The sequence below is a fragment of the Bos taurus genome, chromosome 10 (genome assembly GCF_002263795.3).
Source record: "Bos taurus isolate L1 Dominette 01449 registration number 42190680 breed Hereford chromosome 10, ARS-UCD2.0, whole genome shotgun sequence".
Classification (NCBI taxonomy): Eukaryota; Metazoa; Chordata; class Mammalia; order Artiodactyla; family Bovidae; genus Bos; species Bos taurus.
Genome location: NC_037337.1, coordinates 79,534,377 through 79,554,279, shown reverse-complemented (window position 1 = coordinate 79,554,279; position 19,903 = coordinate 79,534,377). Strand labels below are relative to the sequence as shown.

Genomic DNA, 19,903 nt, shown 5'->3' with positions numbered 1-19,903 from the left:
TCCCGTGGACAGAAGAGCCTGGCAGGCTGCAGTCCATGGAGTCACAAAGAGCTGGATACAACTGAGCGACTGACACTTTTCACTTTCATGGGACTTATCACAGTGCACTGCTACTAACAGATGCAGACTTGGCTACGCAAAGAGCTCAACAAATGTTTGTTGAATCAAAGGTCAGTGAATTCAGTCTAATAAAAATAAGGGCCCAGGAGATATACATCACCAAATCATTTCCCCTTGAACAGTCATATGTATCTTAATGTGTGGGGAGTCTTCAGTATTGGGCTGCCAAGGAAACATTTCAGAATGAACTCCATAGGCAAACCATATAATCAACGGAAACAGGAATTTCCCCCCACTAACCATGGAAACCCACAGAGTGCAGGAAAAGGCTTTGTAATTGTTAACACATGACACTTAATGGGAAAGAGACCTGATGAAACCAGGTCTGCCTTGCTCACTACATTATAAATTATCCAAGCGCAGAGGCTGAATCTTTTATTCACCAACACATGCCCAGAACCCAGTATAAAGACTATGCTTAAATTGACAAACACCTGCTGAGTGAATGACTGCATGAGCAAGCCCATATTTGAGCTCAGCCCAAATAAGAGGCTGAGCGCATACTTGAGGGGTCACACTGCTGCCCGGGGACCACTCCTGAAAGCATGTCACTCCGGTCACCTGCTCCCCGAAAGTGCTTTCAGCTCAGGGCAGGCAGGTACCTGGTCCAACTATCTTCTGAGAACTGAAAGCTAACAGCCGGAATGTGAATTGAGGAAATCAGGATAGTCACACAGTGCGATGATTATGAAGACGACGGCCAGGTGCCAACTGATACCTAACCTCTGCGCATCAGGGTCATGCCGGCGGCCACGGTTACAGCAGCATCACCGCCCCCAGCAACTCGTGACTTCCGAGTCGGAGCGTCTTCCGCGCCGAACTACAACCCCCGGCTTGCACTGCAGCTCCCCCAACCCTTGCCGGAAGGCGGGGCCCAGGAAAGAGGCGGCCACGTCGCCCGGCCCGCGGGTGCCCAGGTTTTCCTTCCGCCATCGGGCTTCCCCCCAGCCTCGGACTGAGTATTTCCGGGGTTCCGAGATTGCCGCTCGCGCCAAAGCGCTGCCACCCCTTCAGGAGTCTCCCGGGCGACGGAGCCAGACTAACTTTCTGTCAGGCTTTGGCGCCCGGCGCGCCGTCAGTGACGGCATGCAGGGGGTGGGCATTCCGGCCCGGGAGGACCCCGCCGCGGCCCCGGAAGCGCCTCGTCTTGGGCGACTGTGGCGGCGGTCGCCGTGATGCCTGCGGGGCTAGGCGGCTGACGGCGGAATAGGTGCGGGCCCTGGGCCCGGAATCTCGGCGCCCGCTGCTCGAGAGCGGCCTGCGCCATGGCCACCTCCGCCGCCTCCTCGGAGCATTTCGAGAAACTGCACGAGATCTTCCGCGGCCTCCATGAAGACCTACGAGGGGTGCCGGAGCGGCTCCTGGGGATGGCAGGGACAGGTGAGGTGGGGGCGGGATGAGCCAACGAGAACAGCGCTCCGCTAGCACCGGGAGGAAGAGCCCCCACCTCCTTCCCAGACCCACTCTCTCGTCTCCTCGCTTGGCAACCTCAGACACGCCCCCTAGGGCTGGCTGAGTCCCGGCGTCCAGAATCTCGGTGCTGCCACTTAGGTACCCAGGAATCCACCGCGGAGTGTCATCTCTCTCTTGAATCCCCTGTAACCTTCAGAGTTCGCTCGTTTCATTTTCACTGTGGCAAGATGGGCATGAGAGACCTTAGACCTGTGACCCTTAAATCTGTAAACTGAGTATAATTGGTTTTCTTTGTGGCTCTCAATATTTTGTTTTTCCCGCTTGAAAGTATTCTCCAGAGACCCATAGTTTTCACCAGATTGGCAAAGGACCTGTAGCACAAAAAGGGTTAAGAACCCAAAGCCATCATAACTTTTGAGGCTGGTGTAAATAACCAGCCTTGGGGGCGGGTAGGGGTTGAGGGAGGGATTGGTCTTTAAAATAAGGATGGTGGCCTTCAGGTGCGATCCTTTTATGACCTCTGCTTAGACCTTCCTGGCTCTTGATTTCATAATGCAGTGTGCTGCAAGCTTGACTTGGGGGAGCTAAGAGTTTTCTGGTTGAATCTGTATAGGAAGGTCTGTCATAGTAGTAGATCTTGATGGCAAGGCCGATGAGACTTCCATTGCTTTTACTGAAGCATGGAAGCTTGAGTGTTTGCTCTGAGAGTTACCCAAGGTCACATGAATTGAATGACTCTGGTGAGAATGAAACTCATACTTTTGTTTAACATATACTTATTAAGGAGGCTGCTGTGCACTAGGTACTGTCTAGATGCTGGTAATATTGCAAATTGCTGTGAAAAGACTTACAGATCTCTGTTCTTACAGGTCGATGATGATATATAAATATTAGGAAGTGGTGTTAAGGGCCATACAGGAAAATAAAGCAGGGCAAGGAATGGGGAAGCCCTAATTGTAGATTGGGTGGCTGTGAAAGGCCTCTTTGAGGAGGTCGCGTTTGAGCAGAGACTTGAAGTAAGGGAGTGAACCATGCAAAAATCTGGGAGAAATAAGTTTCAGGAGGACAGAATAGTACTCTAATAGTCCTTAAGCAGAAGTGAGTTTGGTATGCTGTAGGAAGAGCTAGAGGGCCAGTGTGTTCAGGGTGGAATGAGCAAAGGAAATACTAGTAGTAGATAAGGTTTTAAAGGGCCAGATTGTGTGGGGCCACGTGAACCATGGAGAGGGATTTGCATCTTTATCTAAATACAGTGACTTGAAGTTAAAGGCTACAGAACAGGAGAGTGATTAGATCTGATTTACATGGTTGAAAAATAGATCATTTTTTTCAGCCTGGTGTTGATTTAAATTTTGCAAGATTTGTTTCTGTAAGGGTGTGCTTGTGGTTTAGTTGCTAAGTGGTGTCTGACTCTTTCCAACTGCATGGACTGTAGTCCACCAGACTCCTCTGTCCATGGCATTTCCCAGATTGGAGTGGGTTGCCATTTCCTTCTCCAGGGGATCTTCCCAACCCAGGGATTGAAACCCCTGCATTGTAGGCAACTTCTTTAACCAACTGAGCCATCAGGGAAGGGTAAATAATGCCAAAGGATATTCTGTTTCCAAAAATACAAAACTTAGTTGTATTCACTTTTGTCATCTACCTGAACTTCTAATTGCTGCAAAGAGGACAATCAAAAAGGTGTGAATTTCTACCCAAGTACAAAATACTCTCAACACAAGTTGCTGGTAACCCGTAGTTGTTCAGTGGGTAAGTATGTATAGTATTTGCATATCCCCAGGTTATAAGAATTTCAACAGCCTTCAGTCTCTTTATTCACTGCTTTGTTTACGTTCCTCAGTAAATATTTGTTGAATAAGTTGGATTTAATTAAGCAAACATACTGGGGTGTCATCTCTGAATCCTTTTTTTCTTCTGAGACGACTTCATAGGCTTTCCAAAGCTTTCCTATCATGAATTATTAAGCACTGAATAATATATTAATACATAACACATCCCTTGCATTTAGCTTATGCTCTGTAATTGAATTCAGTATTTTCAATGAACATCTGTCAAGAATTATGTATCACTCAGTATCCTGGGTCTGGGGAGTTCTATGGTTCTTGCCTTAAATGGGAGCAGATTTCCAAAGTGTATGATAAGTCCTAAGATAGTTTTGAGACCGTGACAGAAAGGCTAACATGGCCGTAGGGGAGTTCTCCTTCCTTCTCAGAAAGGAGAACTTCTGAGTGTAAAGGGTTGACTGGGAGTTTGCCTGAGAGGGGAAATGAGAAGAGACAACAAAGGAAGGGGAAAAAAAAAAGTCAAATATTCAGAACTATGACTGAAACTTAAGATGTGTATGGGAGATCAGTAGTAGATGAGATAAATAAGACACAGCCAGACCCTTCAGTTCAGTTCAGTTCAGTCACTCAGTCGTGTCCGACTCTTTGCGACCCCATGAATTGCAGCACGCCAGGCTTCCCTGTCCATCACCAACTTCCGGAGTTCACCCAAACTCAAGTCCATCGAGTCGGTGATGCCATCCAGCCATCTCATCCTCTGTCGTCCCCTTCTCCTCCTGCCCCCAATCCGTCCCAGCATCAGAGTCTTTTCCAATGAGTCAACTCTTCGCATGAGGTGGCCAAAGTACTGGAGTTTCAGCTTTAGCATCAGTCCTTCCAAAGAACACCCAGGACTGATCTCCTTTAGGATGGACTGGTTGGATCTCCTTGCAGTCCAAGGGGCTCTCAAGAGTCTTCTCCAACAGCACAGTTCAAAAGCATCAATTCTTCGGCACTCAGCTTTCTAAACAGTCCAACTCTCACATCCATACATGACCACTGGAAAAACTATAGCCTCGACTAGACGGACCTTTGTTGGCAAAGTAATGTCTCTGCTTTTTAATATGCTGTCTAGGTTGGTCATAATTTTCCTTCCAAGGAGTAAGCATCTTTTAATTTCATGGCTGCAGTCACCATCTGCAGTGATTTTGGAGCCCCAAAAAATAAAGTCTGAAACTGTTTCCACTAAGGGACCTAAATATCACATTAAGACATCTAAACTTGATATGGAGAATCAATAAAGGATTTTAAATTCTTTTAAAGGCCAGCCCATGTTGATACCAAAGGCAGAAAACATCACAAGAAAAGAAAATTACAGGCCACTATCCTGATGAACACAGATGCAAAAATCCTGAACAAAATACAGATTCTAAAATAAAATCGGACCATATGATTGTATTTTAGGAGAACGCTGGTGACTGAGTAGAGGTTGAAAGAGAGGCACAAAAATATGCTGGGGACCATACATTGGTGGATTTTTTTTCTGAGCTGTCTTTTCCATTCCATTGAGCTTTGAATCTGTTTTAATGCCAGTTACCATACTGTTTTCATTACTATAGCTTTATAATATACAGTTAACCCTTGAATACCAGCCTTCTGTGTAACTGAAAATCCTAGTGTAGCTTATTGTCCCTCCTATCCAAGGTTCCTCAGTATCTGCAGATTCAGCCAACCACAGATTATATGGTACTATAGAATTTACTGTTGAAAAAAATGTTTGTATAGGGGACCTGCCCAATTAATACTCTTGTTCAACGGTGAGCTGTAGTTTGAAATCAGAAAGCATGATGCCTCCAGCTTTGTTCTTTTTCAAGATTGCTTTGACTAATTGCGGTCTCTTGTTGTTCCATACAAATATTTGGATTGTTTGTTCTGGTTTTATGGAAAATGCCCTTTGTTTTGCTAATATTTTGTTGAGGATTTTTGCATCAGGGATATTGGCCTGTAATCTTCTTTTCTTGTGATGTTCTCTGGTTTTGGTATCGATGTAGTGCTGGCCTCATAAAAGACTTTGGAAGCGTTCCCTCCTCTTCTGTTGTAAGCTCTATATTTTGTCTGTTTTGTTACTTGTATATTCTAAGCACCTAGATGGAGAAGGATATGGCAACCCACACCAGTACTCTTGCCTGGAAAATACCATGGACAGAGAAGCCTGGTGTAGGCTACAGTCCATAGGGTCGAAGCGAGTCAGACATGACTGAAGCGACTTAGCACTCAAGCACCTAGAACAATGCCTAGTACATACTTGGTGCTCTATAAATATTTGTTGAATGGTTGTATAAATATTGTGAATTGTTGGGAAGAAAATAGTAACTATCAATATATAATTAAATGTTGAAACTGAAGGTGATTTTATTTACCACGTTTTCCATATTGTCATCACTTTTAAAATCAATGTATACACCTATTTTTAAAAAGGATAGGATTAACAGACACAGTGTGTCCTACTTTAGGAGGTTTGTATGGAAGTGACAGTCCACTAGCATTTGTGATACTTATTAATTCATTATTACTTTAAACACCCACAACAATAATTTGTAGTCTTAGTTTTGCAGCATCTGAAGAGGTCTCTCCACATATCTCAGGCTGCTGTAAATTCTTATCCAGTTAATACAGTAAATACCTGTAGTCATGATTTCTCGTTTTAGTTTCGTAGCACCTGAAGGCATCTCTCCACATGTTGTAATGAACATTGTAAAATTATTCGTTTTTCGCTTTAATTCACTTAAGTTTCAGTTGCTATACACGAAACTCCACTATTTTGGAAACCAGAAAAAATGATAACTATGGAGGACGATATGTAGCAGGTTGGTAAACACAATTACTCACTGACTGCAGAATTTTAATTTTTCCAACACTTCATATTCTTTAAATTTAGTTTTCGCTTAGTTCTTCTTACCTAGGAATTTACTTTAAAAAACACTGGTAGTCACTATTTATTGAACCCTTAATGAGCTTAGCATTTGCTGCATGTTTGTTATGTGTGTTGTATTTTTCAGACAACTATACAGGTTAGTGGTGTTATATTTCTTATTTATAATTGAGGAACCAAGCTTAGAGGGATCTGATGCTTTAATTTCCTTTATGGTGTGAGATCAGGTTAACCATGAGGTCTGCAGAGAATGTAGGTCCTAGAAGTGCCACAAGGGGGCACCAAAAGCACTAATCACAAATTTTAAAGATCTGGTGAAACTGAGGTTATTTCCACAGTTCTAATGGACCAAGACGGAGAAGGCAATGGCAACCCACTCCAGTACTCTTGCCTGGAAAATCCCATGGACGGAGGAGCCTGGTAGGCTGCAGTAAGTGGGGTCACTAAGAGTCGGACATGACTGAGCGACTTCACTTTGCCTGTTCACTTTCATGCATTGGAGGAGGAAATGGCAACCCACTCCAGTGTTCTTGCCTGGAGAATCCCAGGGACGGCAGGGCCTGGTGGGCTGCTGTCTCTGGGGTCGCAGAGTCTTACACGACTGAAGTGACTTAGCAGCAGCAACAGTGGACCAAGATGAGTCATTCTGGGGCTATGAAAATTCAAACCGCCGACAAGTGGCTCAGCTGGTAAAGAATCCACCTGCAGTGGGGAAGACCTGGGTTCATCTCTGGATTGAGAAGATCCCCTGGAGAAGGGAAAGGCTACCCACTGCAGTATTCTGGCCTGGAGAATTCTATGGCCTGTATAGTCCATGGGGTCACAAAGAGTCGGACATGACTGAGCTACCTTCTTTTCTTTTTCTACAAGATGGAGAGGCTGCCACCTTGGTTGAGATGAGGTGGGCTTCCTCTAGCGCTTTCAGAGCTTGGTGTTTCATTTTATTCCATGTCTGAGACATTGTGCTGCCATGCACCTAGTTCGCCAAACATTCGGCTTCAGAGTGAGTCACTCACATGTGAATGGTTTGGAAAGACATGAGGGATCAGAAATAGTGTTATTTAGAGTAGCTCATTCTTTCTGAGTTCCCGGTGTCCATTCTACCTGGTGTCAGTCCTGCTGTTTTGTAGTTGATTGTAGTGTTAATTCTAGCTCCCTAAAAAATGAAGAGATTTGAAAAGATTATACCTGTGTACCTTGGGAGCATGAAAGTACCCCTCAGTGCCATAGTGTACATGGTGTACAGTGCCACAGATAGGAGACTTGCATTCTGTAACTAGTGTTCTAGTTACATCTGCTCTTTTCTATGGCCTTGGGGAAGACAGTTTCTTCAGGCTCTGGTTTCCTCAACTATAAAATGAGGTTAGACTAGATGACTTCTGAGGGCCATCTTAGCTCTTAACATTGATTAATTTCACAATTTTGAGCAAAGCATAAAGGAACAGGTATTGATACCTCTCAGTTGGGTAGGGGTTCCATCTCTTGAATCTTTAAAAGTATACAGGCTGTAGAGCACTCATAGGAGAATATATGTCTTATGAAATCAGAGAGTAGAGTATTCCAAAAAGACTGAGAATAACAGAATCACGCAGGGAAGTTAGTGAAAGGATCAAGACTGTGGACTGCCTTGCCGCCCCCGTACCCCAATTCTTATTATACAGCTGCATTCTTTGAATTATTCTAGAATTTGTCTCTTAGGAAAGTAGATATTCATATCCTTTAACAAAGATTAAACGAGGAGAACTTAGGACTAACAGAGATGTAGAAAAATCTAGGACCAGAATGCACTTATAGAATACTGTCATCTTGGATCAGAAGTGAGTGAGTGTGCTTGAGTGTGGAGATGTGCCTCTTTAGAGGAGTGGTGACACGCAACAGTTTTGTGAATGCTCATTATAAAATAATATGATAGCTCTCCATGGAAGTAGCCATTCTTGATTGCAGATATTTCACTGCTGATGGGTGGAAACACAGCCCACTCAAGGATAATAAGGCTGCTTTGGCACTTCCCTGCTGGCTCAGACAGGGAGATCTGCCTGCAGTGTGAGAGACCCAGGTTCAATCCCTGGGTCAGGGACGATCCCCTGGAGAAGGGAATGGCTACCCACTCCAGTGTTCTTGCCTGGAGAATTCCATGAGCAGGAGAGCCTGATGGGCTACAGTCTATGGGGTTGCAAAGAACAGCTAACACTTTGACTCGTGGTGGTAATTTCATGGTGGTTATCTCATGGTTGGTCAAGAGGTAGGCCTTTAGCTTTGCCTGAACTTTCTCCTTTTGGGGGGAGGGGGGCGGTGCGTTGTGAGCAGTGTGTGGTTGAAAGGTTGTTGTTGAATCACGCGAATACACCAGGATTCTTGGCCCCCGGAGGAGAAGAATTCAATCCGGGGCCAGAGACGAGGCTTGATCGCTCAGAGCTTTTGTGTAATAAAGTTTTATTGAAGTATAAAGGAGATAGAGAAAGCTTCTGACATAGGCATCAGAAGGGGGCAGAAAGAGTACCCCCCTGCTAGTCTTTAGCTGGATGTTATATAGTCACTAGCAGTCTGTTAATGAAAGAAAGGAATGTCTTAAAATTCAGAATGGCACCAGGCCCCTCACCCATAAGATGCATTTTGGGATAATCTTGGCACCAAATGGTTTATCCTGGGCCATAAAATGATTAACTTGAGTATTGAAGAAGGGCAGACCACCATACAAATAGTTTCATTTACATAGATTAGGGGAACAATATCCATACTGGTTTGTCAAGTAGGTTCTGGGCCAAGAGGCGGAACCGACTTGGAGACAGAGTTTGGGGTAAAGGCATGGTACATTAGCATAGCTTAAGACAAACATTTCCATAAGAAAAAGGCATTGGTTATCTCTAGGCTCGAGAATAGCTAACTTCAGGCGAAACCGGGTGTCATTATGGCAACACAGTGTTTTAAGAGAAACCTCCCTTTAAATTTGTATAGAGAAGGAAAAAATATTGCTAGTTTGTTTCCTCCTGCCGCTTAAGAGAGATAAAAATGTCTGACATTTGCAGGCTATTTCCTCTATTTGGAGACCCCTGGCCTTCCTGCCTGTTACCCTCTCATGGTGAAAACTAGTTCACCTGGAATACGTATTAAGGGAATGCGCATGACAATGAATGCAGCTTAGTAAAGGGTGGATTGTCACTTGACTCTTGCAGGCAATAACAGTGTCTAAGAAGCACCCTACCAGGTTTAGAGCTCTAGAACCTATGGGATGTATAAAAGAAAAAGTAAATTTCTCTACGCAGAGGGAGATTGAGCTCAAGTTGAGACTATAGAATATATATAGCCAAGTGATTTACATTAAAAAGTAGTGGACAGCCAACATGCTAGATGCTATGTGATTAACACAATATAAATCTATATAAAGCGTGACAGTGGTGTTACTTCCAACATGGGATTGGGTTTGAAAGTCAAGGTGTGAGATGAAAATCAGGGTAAACAAAGTTATCCAAGAAAATCTTAGGACAGCATGTTAAGTACCCGTGTGCCATCCCTTCATAAGCCTTACTCTGCTGTTTTCTTGGCATTGGTAAAGATTGCTCTTACTTCAGTTGATGGCAGTGCCGGCTTGTATTTGGAAATGACACTGAGTGAAAAACACACAGACTGTCCTCATACATGCTACAGTGTGGAGGAACCTTGAAGGTTTTATGCTACGTGAGATAAGTCAAACACGAAAGACAAATACTGTATGATTCCTCTTATATGGGGTGCTTGGAGTAGTCACATTCATAGACACAGAAAGCAGAATCGTGGTTACCAGAGTCTGAGGGGAGGGCATATAGGGAGTTAGTGTTTACTGGGTGGAGAGTTTCAGTTTGGGATGACGCAGAGGTTCTATAGATGGATAGCGGTGATGGTTGCCCAACATTGTGAATGTACTTCATGCCACTTAACTGTACACTTAAAATGGCCAAAATGGTCAGTTTTATGTTATATGTATTTTACCACAATTAAAAAAAAAGTATCCCAGATTGTGAATGTAATCCCAAAAGATGAATTCAAAAAATATTATAAGAAGTGACAGTTTTGTGGTAATAAGTAGATTATGTGTAGATTTCCAGGGAGAACATTCATTTTGCTGTATACATTTGAAAAAAAACAAACTCCTCATAAATAGGGCTAATTTTTGCTTCTTAGGTGTGATTTGCCTCCTCATTTCCTGGCTGAGGAAGGAGGTTAGGTCCCAAAAAGATGAAGAGAATTATCCAGGCTTACATGTTGAGTTAGGCCCAAAGCTAAGACCAAAACCTAAGCCCATTTTCTCCCCAGCACTTCCCCCCATCCAAAGTTTACCAGGTACTCCCTTCATCATTGTGGTGTGTCTAAGCACCATTTTTACTGTAATTATTTCCTTTATCGGAGAAGGCAATGGCACCCCACTCCAGTACTCTTGCCTGGAAAATCCCATGGATGGAGGAGGCTGGTAGGCTGCAGTAAGTGGGGTCGCTAAGAGTCGGACACGACTGAGCGACTTCATTTTCACTTTTCACTTTCATGCATTGGAGAAGGAAATGGCAACCCACTCCAGTGTTCTTGCCTGGAGAATCCCAGGGACGGGGGAGCCTGGTGGGCTGCTGTCTATGGGGTCGCACAGAGTTGGACATGACTGAAGTGACTTAGCAGCAGCAGTAGCAGTATTTCCTTTATATCAGTATTTCATGTAAAATGCATTTATTTAACATATAAAGTTCCTTTAAAAGGACATTTTATATCACTGTCTTAGATGGAAAATCTGTGGAACCTAGCTATATGATCAGAAAAACTACAATGAAGACAAAAGAATGCTGATTTAGTTAGATGTCCTTGCTTTGGGGCTAAAGCCTGTTCTATTTTTTTAAAGAGGACATTAGTAGTTTTTAGGTATTAAAGACTTACTAGAACTAAAATGACAGGATGCAAAGGATTGAACAAGGAATGACATTTTCCCCTGTGTGAGTCAATGGTATTTTACATCATTTCCTATACCGCTGCCAGTGGGTATGGCTAAGAAACTTGTGCTGTATGCCTTGCAGGCTCTCCAGAGAGCAAAGTAGGTGGGCTTTGAATATATTTGGCAGAAAAGCAGTGGATAAGGGTTAATGTAGAAATGTGATTTACCATGGGGATGAAGATTTCAGAGAACTGGTATTGTTAAACATTCTTATTGATCAAACCGTGCCTGGTCCCTTTGTTAGGGTCCGTGAAAAAAGATTGACAATAATTTAGACCTGTTTTCTTTCTTAGTAGGAATGCTCTTGGTCTTTGGGGCCAGATCATTGTTACGCAGGACTGTCCCTAGCATAGGTACTCTTGTTCCCTGGGCACTTAAATGCCAGTGGTAATACCATCCACCACCTCCCCACCCCATCCCCACTACTACCCCCTCCCCCACTCCCCGTTAATTGTGGTAACTAGTTACCTTACTTTTCTAAGTGTCTTTTAGGAGTGATTAAGTACTGTAGGGTACCCCCAGGAAGGGAATGGGGAGTATATTCTAAGCAGAGGATATGTCCTCTACAAATAAATGTTTGGAAGCAGGATTGAGTATTTAAAACTCATCTATCTTTTCCAGAAGAGAAGAAGAAGTTGATTAGAGATTTCGATGAAAAGCAACAGGAAGCAAATGAAACGGTGAGAACAGGAACAATTCTTATTTCCTCTTCCTGTTTGTTGGTCTTTGCCAGAAGTAATGCTTATGACATTATGATCACAGATTTAACTGTTCCCGTCTGTTGACCTTAGTTTTGATTAGTTCTTACTAAATGAGGCCAGTTGATGGGGATGGGTATTGAGTAAAACTTGAACACTCCCCCGAAGTGAGTCCTTGATAAAACATTGCTGATACAATAAGGACATTCTCCTTTTACAAGGGTGGACTTTTGAAAGCACATTTTAAAAGCTGGCCATTAAGATAACTTATTCTCCTTGTTAAACTTACTGTCACAGAAAATGGACCTCAGAGGTGGTTCCTACTCACATTGCCTTGTTTTAAAAAATAGAAGGTTTTGGTACCTTGGGCAAGGCATGCATGGTCAGGATGAGTTCTCAGTCAGGACCCAAAGCTTATCAGAAGTTGGTTCAGGTTGCTAAGCAGTTTAAGAACTGCTTCTCATTTAACCTGTGACTTTTCTTAAAAAAAAAAAAAAAAAGCAAGTTTTGCTCTTACCTTTTAGAAGTAAGGGTCCTCTGTCTTCATTACACTGTGCTCTAGCTTTAGCAAACCCTTTTAGGAGGCTGGAGCTAAAATCTCGGTCTCTGGTAGCACTCCAAAGAAATAGTTGCCTCTAGTATCTGCTACCCCAGAGTAGACTGAAGAATTCTTTTTAAGCCACAGAACTTTATTGTTTGTTGAAGAATAACTCCTTTATTCCAATGAAGTTTTTAGAAGTTAAGCCCATCTGCATCCTTTTTTCTGCTCTGCATGTATTTGAAGAAGGATCAACCTATCAGACTGTGGAAACTATCACCTTCAAAATGGGAGTACCAGAAACTTTTCTAATACCTTTGCATTACTGGGCATAAATCTGTGATATCTGTTACAGAGCTAGGCCTCTTTTTCAGTTAACATCTTGGTAGCATTTTCTAAAGTTAACTAGTCCTACTCTAGCCATCCAAAGCAGAAGAAAATGACTCATGGCCTCTTACAAATGAGTCTGTGTGTTACAATTTACTTGTCCCAGAAAAATGGAAAGGATTTGGACCCCTGGTTTTTCTGACATGGACACAAACAGTTGATTTTCAGGAGGAGGAAGGGAAGAACCTTGATGCCATACCCCTAATTATTTTTAGTACAGTAGGTCCTTAAGTGCTTCGTGATAGCACTTGGACCATAACAGGCTAAGAACTTGGTATACTGAAAAGAGTATGAAGATCTGGAATCCTGACTTATGTAATCTTGAACAGGTTTCTTCGAGTCTCATATATGAAGTAAAACTATTTTCTACCTTTTTGATCTGTTGTGAGGATTAAATGAGAAAATATATGTCAAAATGTTTAATAAGCTATAAGGTACTTGTTAGTTTTCTCACTTATTCATCACATACTTTTTGAAGGCCTGTTCTGTGCCTGCTGGGCACTATGCCAAGCACTCAGTAATGAAGTGAAGGTGTCACATGTGGTCCCTGCCCTCCTGGGCCACATTTTGAGTATTTATTTAGGATGGCTTGTGGTTTGATTAGTCCAAACTAGACATATTACCCATATGAGAGAGAATAGAAGCAGGCCGTCTACTCACTACTTTCTGCCTTCCTAGCTGGCAGAAATGGAAGAGGAACTGCGTTATGCACCCCTATCTTTTCGTAACCCTATGATGTCTAAGCTGCGAACCTACCGGAAGGACCTTGCCAAACTCCATCGGGAAGTGAGAAGTACGCCTTTGACAGCCACTCCTGGGGCCCGAGGAGACATGAAATATGGCACATACGCTGTGGAGAACGAGCATATGGTGAGCATCAGCTGTCTTCCCTGTGGGTCTGTGGCACAGTGATTAACAGAATTGTGGAGTACAGTTGATGTTATCAGTTGCATACTTGACTGGTTTTTTCCATCTTATCTTCTTTCTTGCATCCAATTTCCCTTCTCCCCTTGGGTGCCTGCCTCTACTGAATTTAATGCAGACCATTCCAAACAATTTACCTGTTTAGATTTTTTTGTATCCTTTATGTATAAAACAGTGCTTGATGGGTAGTGGTGATATGCAGGCGTTACCTATTCATGTTACACCTGGACTCTGTAGTCTGACTCACTAATCCAGTTTCTTTCTCACATATCCCCCCAGAGTTCAGTTAGGATTTTAACTTATCAGAGCATTGTTACAAAAGTAACCCACACTTTTCCTTACATTTGTATCAATGGTCCAATAGCCCAGATACAGTAGAGAAAGCAGGATGTTCCTCAAAAAAGGGGGGCTGACACCTTACTCATCATAATAGAAAGTGAGCCAGACTGCCTCTCTAGCCTACAGTGTTCTCATTTATAAAATTAGACTACTAAATTGAAAATGTGTATTCTCAAACTGTCTAAAGAAGCTAGATAGGTAAAGGAGAAAAGGTTCACAAAGATTAAATTTCATGTGTTACATTTGGGATTATGCTCCACAGCACAAAGTAGAAATGGCCTGTCTGGTAATGTGGGAGAGAAGTGGAAGGGGACCCACTAGTGTAGACTGTATGGATGTAGAAAGGGTGATGACACAGTGTTAAACAAATCCTGTTTCATGAAGCATCCTAAACGTAGTTTGAGATATTCACATGATACTGGCCTGACATTCCTGATGTGAAAACTAGAGTTTTTGAGAATGATATAAAATTTTCAAAGGAGAGTGGGAAAACACACGCAAGGAGCACTTGTTAAAAGTGAGATGAAAGGTGTACAGTGACTTTGGTCATCTGTGACCCAAAAAGCCCCAAAAAACAAAACGGGGGAAGATAATTCCAAGCAATAATTTTTCTTTAAAATTATTAGTTTCAGAAATTATAAAAACAATATAGGTATATAAACTACTTTCAGTAGAATTACTGTTCCAAATCTGGGGTTGATTCATGTGACCTTACTGTCTCTGCCTCCTCTTTCTTAAGCCCAATCATTTGAAAATCCTCATCTTCTATGTTTAAAAATGTTGTTTTCCTGCTGCCTTTAAGCCAGTGTAAACTGGAGTTCATTTCAGCCTCATTCAGTGGTTTCCTCACTTGTCTGTGCTATATATGAAGTGAAAAAGCCTTCTTGTTGCTTCTGATCTGGAAACACACCTTTCGGCTTCTTAATGGTGGTATCGAGTGCTAATGGTCACCTGCTCAGTAAATAGGCCTTGTGAGCTGACCCCTTTTCCAGAGTTGGTGCACATGTATGCTCGGAAGAGCTGAGAACTTAGAGCTGCCTCCATTTCTGTCAGTAGTTATTTCTGGCCTGACAAAGGCTGCTTCGGTCTTCATGCCTCCTGTGCTTAGGAATAGGTGGAATAATACTTTGGTGGAGTTTCAGAAATAGTGCGCTTTACTTGGCCCCGGATACTACCTCCCTTGAGAGCAAATCACCAGTGTAACAACTTCAGGATTTGTTTTCTGTTTGGCCTGAGGCGAAATTCTTTGGATGCTTACCAAGGGTGTAGCTACTTTTTTCCAGAGAGTAGTAGTCTCACACTTTTAAGTGATTTCTATGTGTGCTGAAAACGAATAGCTTATTCATGGTCACTCAGTACCAATCAGTGGGAACTTTCAGTGAATTACACTATTTCTAAGGCTGTAGAGTTTAGTTGGTTTGCCCTATCAAAATGATAGGATGTATGAATTTTTAGGTAGCTCCTGCATCCCAGATCTGGGCCATTGCCTCTCAGATGTTGCTAGTCCAGGAAGCACATGAGTCAGTTCAGATTCGTCAGGAGCACAAGGAAGATGCTCTGGTGTATTGAATCCTCTCCTTGCCTCACTTAAGTGCAACAAGCAGTGGACTGGGAGGTATTGTGATCCTAGATTGAATCCCAGGTTCTCTTGTAGTCTGATTCATTAGCATCTTTGATTGTCTTACAAGTATGAAAATTACTGCACACTATATCCCTTCTTATAAATTCATTTATAACGAAAGAAGTCTAACAATTCCCTTTCATACTCCTGTCAGAATCGGCTACAGTCTCAAAGGGCATTGCTTCTGCAAGGCACTGACAGCCTGAATCGGGCCACCCAGAGTATTGAGCGTTCTCATCGTATTGCTGCAGAGACTGACCAGATTGGCTCAGAAATCATAGAAGAGCTGGGGGAGCAACGTGACCAGTTGGAACGTACCAAGAGTAGAGTAAGTCTGGGTGGATAGAAGGGCAAGAATGGGGAAAGTAAGTGGGCCCATTACACCCTGATGCTTTGCTGCTGTCAGAAGCAACCGCAGTTCCAAATTCAGGGTATGATTTTTTAGGTTCTTATGCTTTTCTCTGTTCGTAATTTGCTTGACTAAAACATATCCCTTGGAAGTAATTTTACTTGTAAGATTTAGAGGTCACTGGGCAGGGGGACTGCGATTGCAGAAAACCCAGTTTCTACATTTAGTGAAGATTGTCAAATAGGATTGTAGCCATACCATCCTTTTATTAGGTCCTATATTAGGTCCTGTATTATGAACTAAATTTCTGTTTCTCACACATCTAGTAGAACACCTGCTATTCTTATGAAAGCAACATTTACTTTAAAAGATTCTAAGCTTTCCTGTCATTTAGAGCCAAGGCTATTTTCCACGTGTCATAAAATAGTACTACTGACAATTTATAGAGGTTTAATCCTGGACTCTTCTTAACCTAAGGTAAGGGAGATCATGGGCTTCCCTGATGGCTCAGTGGTAAAGAATCCGCCTGCAGTGTAGGAGACAGAGGTTCAATCCCTGGGTCGAGAAGATCCCCTGGAGTAGGAAATAGCAACCCACTCCAGTATTCTTGCCTAGGAAGTCCCATGGACAGAGGACGTGGCTGGCTACAGTCCACGGGATCACAGAGTCAAATATGACTGAGCAATTAACACTACTACTACTACAAACTAAGGGAGATGACTGTGAGAAAACAAAATACTTAGGCCAAATGATGACTGTACTGTGGCCTCTAATCTACTATCACTTATCACTCTAAGGGGCTCTGAAAAACAACTTATTTCTTCCTTTCTGTACCATCTGCAAAGGAATGGTAAAAACTGCCAGTGGAATGCTGTATTAAGAACATGAGGTAGATAAATGAAACACAGATACTATGGGCAAGACTTAGGTACGAGAAAGTCATCTCAAATCCCCACACTGAGCCCTTATTTTCCCACCTTAATAGCCGTAATTCTCCACTCTTAAAATCAAGTCAGAATGATTTTGACAACTTAAAATCAAGTCAGGTATCACCCTCCTCAGTGAAAATTCACAGTAAAGTACTGAATTCAAGGTAAACTGCAGAGAAAGCAGCTTGTTTGCAGATTGCATGGTTTGTTTTTACTTTTGAACTTACTAGATGGATTAGTTGAATTTTAAAGCTGAGGAATGAGCTGAGAGATCAACTTACCAAGGCCACTGGTGAACAGGAACAGATGGCAGGTGGCATCTGTTGAAATATCCTCCAGCTATATAGGTTAGTAACAGGCAACCAAAAGGGGGGAAAAAGGCTTTTAAAAAAAGATTAATTCCTTTCATAATTCAATATAAGTATCTCTTAAAGGGTAAAGAAAAAAGGAAAAAGAACCAGATCTCAAAAGTGGTAATCCACCAGGCTACAAAAACAAACATTAGCTCAGGAGGCTGTCCTGGAGTTTGGGCTGATGAAATTCACATCTTAAGTTGCTCAGAGTTACTTCAGTTACTGGCAAGGTACACTCGAAGACTTTGTGTTGTGTAGCCACAGTGAAGGATTAGCTCAGTCCCAGAGGTCTCCTCACAGCAGCCTTGGGATACAATCATTCCTAGGCCTATTGACAAGTATTAAAGTATCTTGTCCTTTCCAGTTTCTTCTACTTACAGAGGCCATCATTTAAATTGATTTGATTTCTGGGAGTTTTTCAACATAAAGCCTTTAACACCGTCAGTTTACTAATGTTCAGTTCTACAGTGTGTACTTCTGTGAGAAGAGGGAAATAATTGCTATTTTCTCTTCTCAGCTGGTAAATACAAGTGAAAACTTGAGCAAAAGTCGGAAGATTCTCCGCTCAATGTCCAGAAAGTAAGTTTCAAAAATTAGTCACAATTAATTTCTCTTAATTCTAATCTTTCATCTGAGAATGTCAAAGCTTTAAACCATGACTTGCAAAGGTACTGATAGAACAGAAGAAATAAAGAATATCACATAGTTAAGTATCCCAGAAAAAAATCCATTGTTGGAAGTATATATGCTGCTCTGATTCGGAGCAGTGGAAAACTGGTCCACCGGAAGGACTTTTCATGCCAGTTTACATTCCTTAGAGAAGACAGCACATGAGAACAGAGCTTGATATTCCTGGAAATAAATTTGTAAAAACTTAATTAGAAAACTTTTCACTGCTTTGGCTTTGTACTTGATTTTGGCTCTGCTTGCCCTTTATGGGAGTCAGCCATTATTTGGGAGTTCTGTCTTGTTAGCAAGGAGTTGATTTGAGAAAAAACCCTTTAGGTAAATGCTAACAGCAGCAGAACCATGGGCAGAAGGGAAGTATTGACACTGAGGCTGAATTTGGGGGGTAAGTCGGTGTAGGTAGTATGAGTGAAACCATAACCAAGTCATGGAACTAGCAAGAGAGTGAGATTTTCCAAAACAGTGGTAAGTTCCTTGTGGAGCAGGAGAAAATGTCTGATTTTGATTCTTTGTGTTAAAGAGTATAGGAGCTTCAGAAAAATTTCTACCTTTATAGAGAAAGGCAAGAAGTTGAGAAGACATTGAAAGGCACTCCCAGCTTCTAGTTACTTATCCTAAAGCAGGACCACCTCCTGTACTCAAGCTGGACTTGGACACTGGGGTCTCCCACCGCCCCTTCTCCTAATGTGTCCTCACAGCTGTAGTATGTGGTCAGGGCAGCTATAGATGGTTAGATAGTGAGCTTCTACTTTGAAATCTGATTTAACTGATTTAAAAAATGGTATACTTTTTCACATGTTTATTTAATATTTTTCTAATTAGCCCATCATAGAAAAACTACTTTTAAAGTGAAGTACTAATTACTATTTGAAGACATTTTAGAAAAAAACATTTGTATGTTTTGGTATCTTATTGCCCCGGTTTTCAATATTTCTGTGAGGTAGATAGTAGTAATTATTTACAAGGTTACTAAGTGGCTACATGATTGAACAAAAATTCAGTCTGCCTCACAGTATCCTGCCTTGGCCCCAGGTCAAACTCCTCAGTATTAAGAATGGAAAGAAATAAGGTTACCCAGACTTCTGACTACATCCCACTTTGCTTCTCTTTGTAGAGTGACAACCAACAAGCTGCTGCTTTCCATCGTCATCTTACTGGAGCTAGCCATTCTGGGAGGCCTGGTTTATTACAAATTCTTTCGCAGGCATTAAACCTCCTATAGGGAAGGGGTTGTGGACCAGAACTGTGACTCTGTGAATGAATGGCGTTAGAGGTGTGGAAAAAATCTTATTGCTGCTGTGAACTAGTGGTTCAAGAAGGCACTGTGTAGCCAGACTGTGGGTGGAGGGAGGAAGACAGAAGACCACTGAAATGTGAAGGAACAGCAATAAGACCAGTATGATATACCAAGGTAATAAATGTCATTTATTTGACTTAAGTTTACATAGCGCTCCAACATATTAATACCCTGTGAGCGTCAAAAAACCAAATACAGTACAGTACTATTATCGGTCACCAAAATGAAAGGGAAGGAAACTGTACAATTGTGAGAATGCACAAATGTTCTCATTAAGGCAGTATTGACCCAGATGATCATTCAGTATCTGTCACCACAAACGCCTCACGGCTCTGGAATGCCCACTGTGACACACGTGTCAACAAACAGTATTCCCTAAATTCTTACACGTTCTTCACTCTCTGATTCATCTGGTGAGCTGGGAGTTGGAAGTTGGTCGTAGACAATATGCCCTCCCTCCCTCGTCTGCCCGAAACTCGAAGCAATGACGTCCACTGCCAGGCTGGCTGTAGCCTTGGCCTCCTCCTCTGACACGGCCAACCGAGGATTGACTTCAACGAGGTCCAGGGCCGAGAGCAACCCTGAAAACACAAAGCAGG

At 42.5% G+C, this 19,903-nt stretch overlaps 2 protein-coding genes across 2 annotated transcripts in view; one reads left to right on the top strand and one right to left on the bottom strand.

The window, feature by feature from the left end:
- Positions 1-1,245: 1,245 nt before the first annotated feature.
- On the top strand, positions 1,246-19,450 carry VTI1B (vesicle transport through interaction with t-SNAREs 1B). Its single transcript, NM_001079647.2, is given in 6 exon segments — positions 1,246-1,500; positions 11,804-11,862; positions 13,484-13,675; positions 15,844-16,017; positions 17,838-17,899; positions 19,122-19,450. Coding segments are annotated over 6 exon segments (699 nt in total). The 5' UTR covers positions 1,246-1,385; the 3' UTR covers positions 19,219-19,450.
- The window catches only part of ARG2 (arginase 2), a 35,122-nt gene continuing 34,631 nt past the window's right edge, over positions 19,413-19,903 (bottom strand). The window contains exon 9 of the mRNA NM_001017942.2: positions 19,413-19,885. Coding sequence (NP_001017942.2) covers positions 19,680-19,885 — 206 coding nt within the window. The 3' untranslated portion in view covers positions 19,413-19,679. The remainder of the gene's footprint in view (positions 19,886-19,903) is intronic.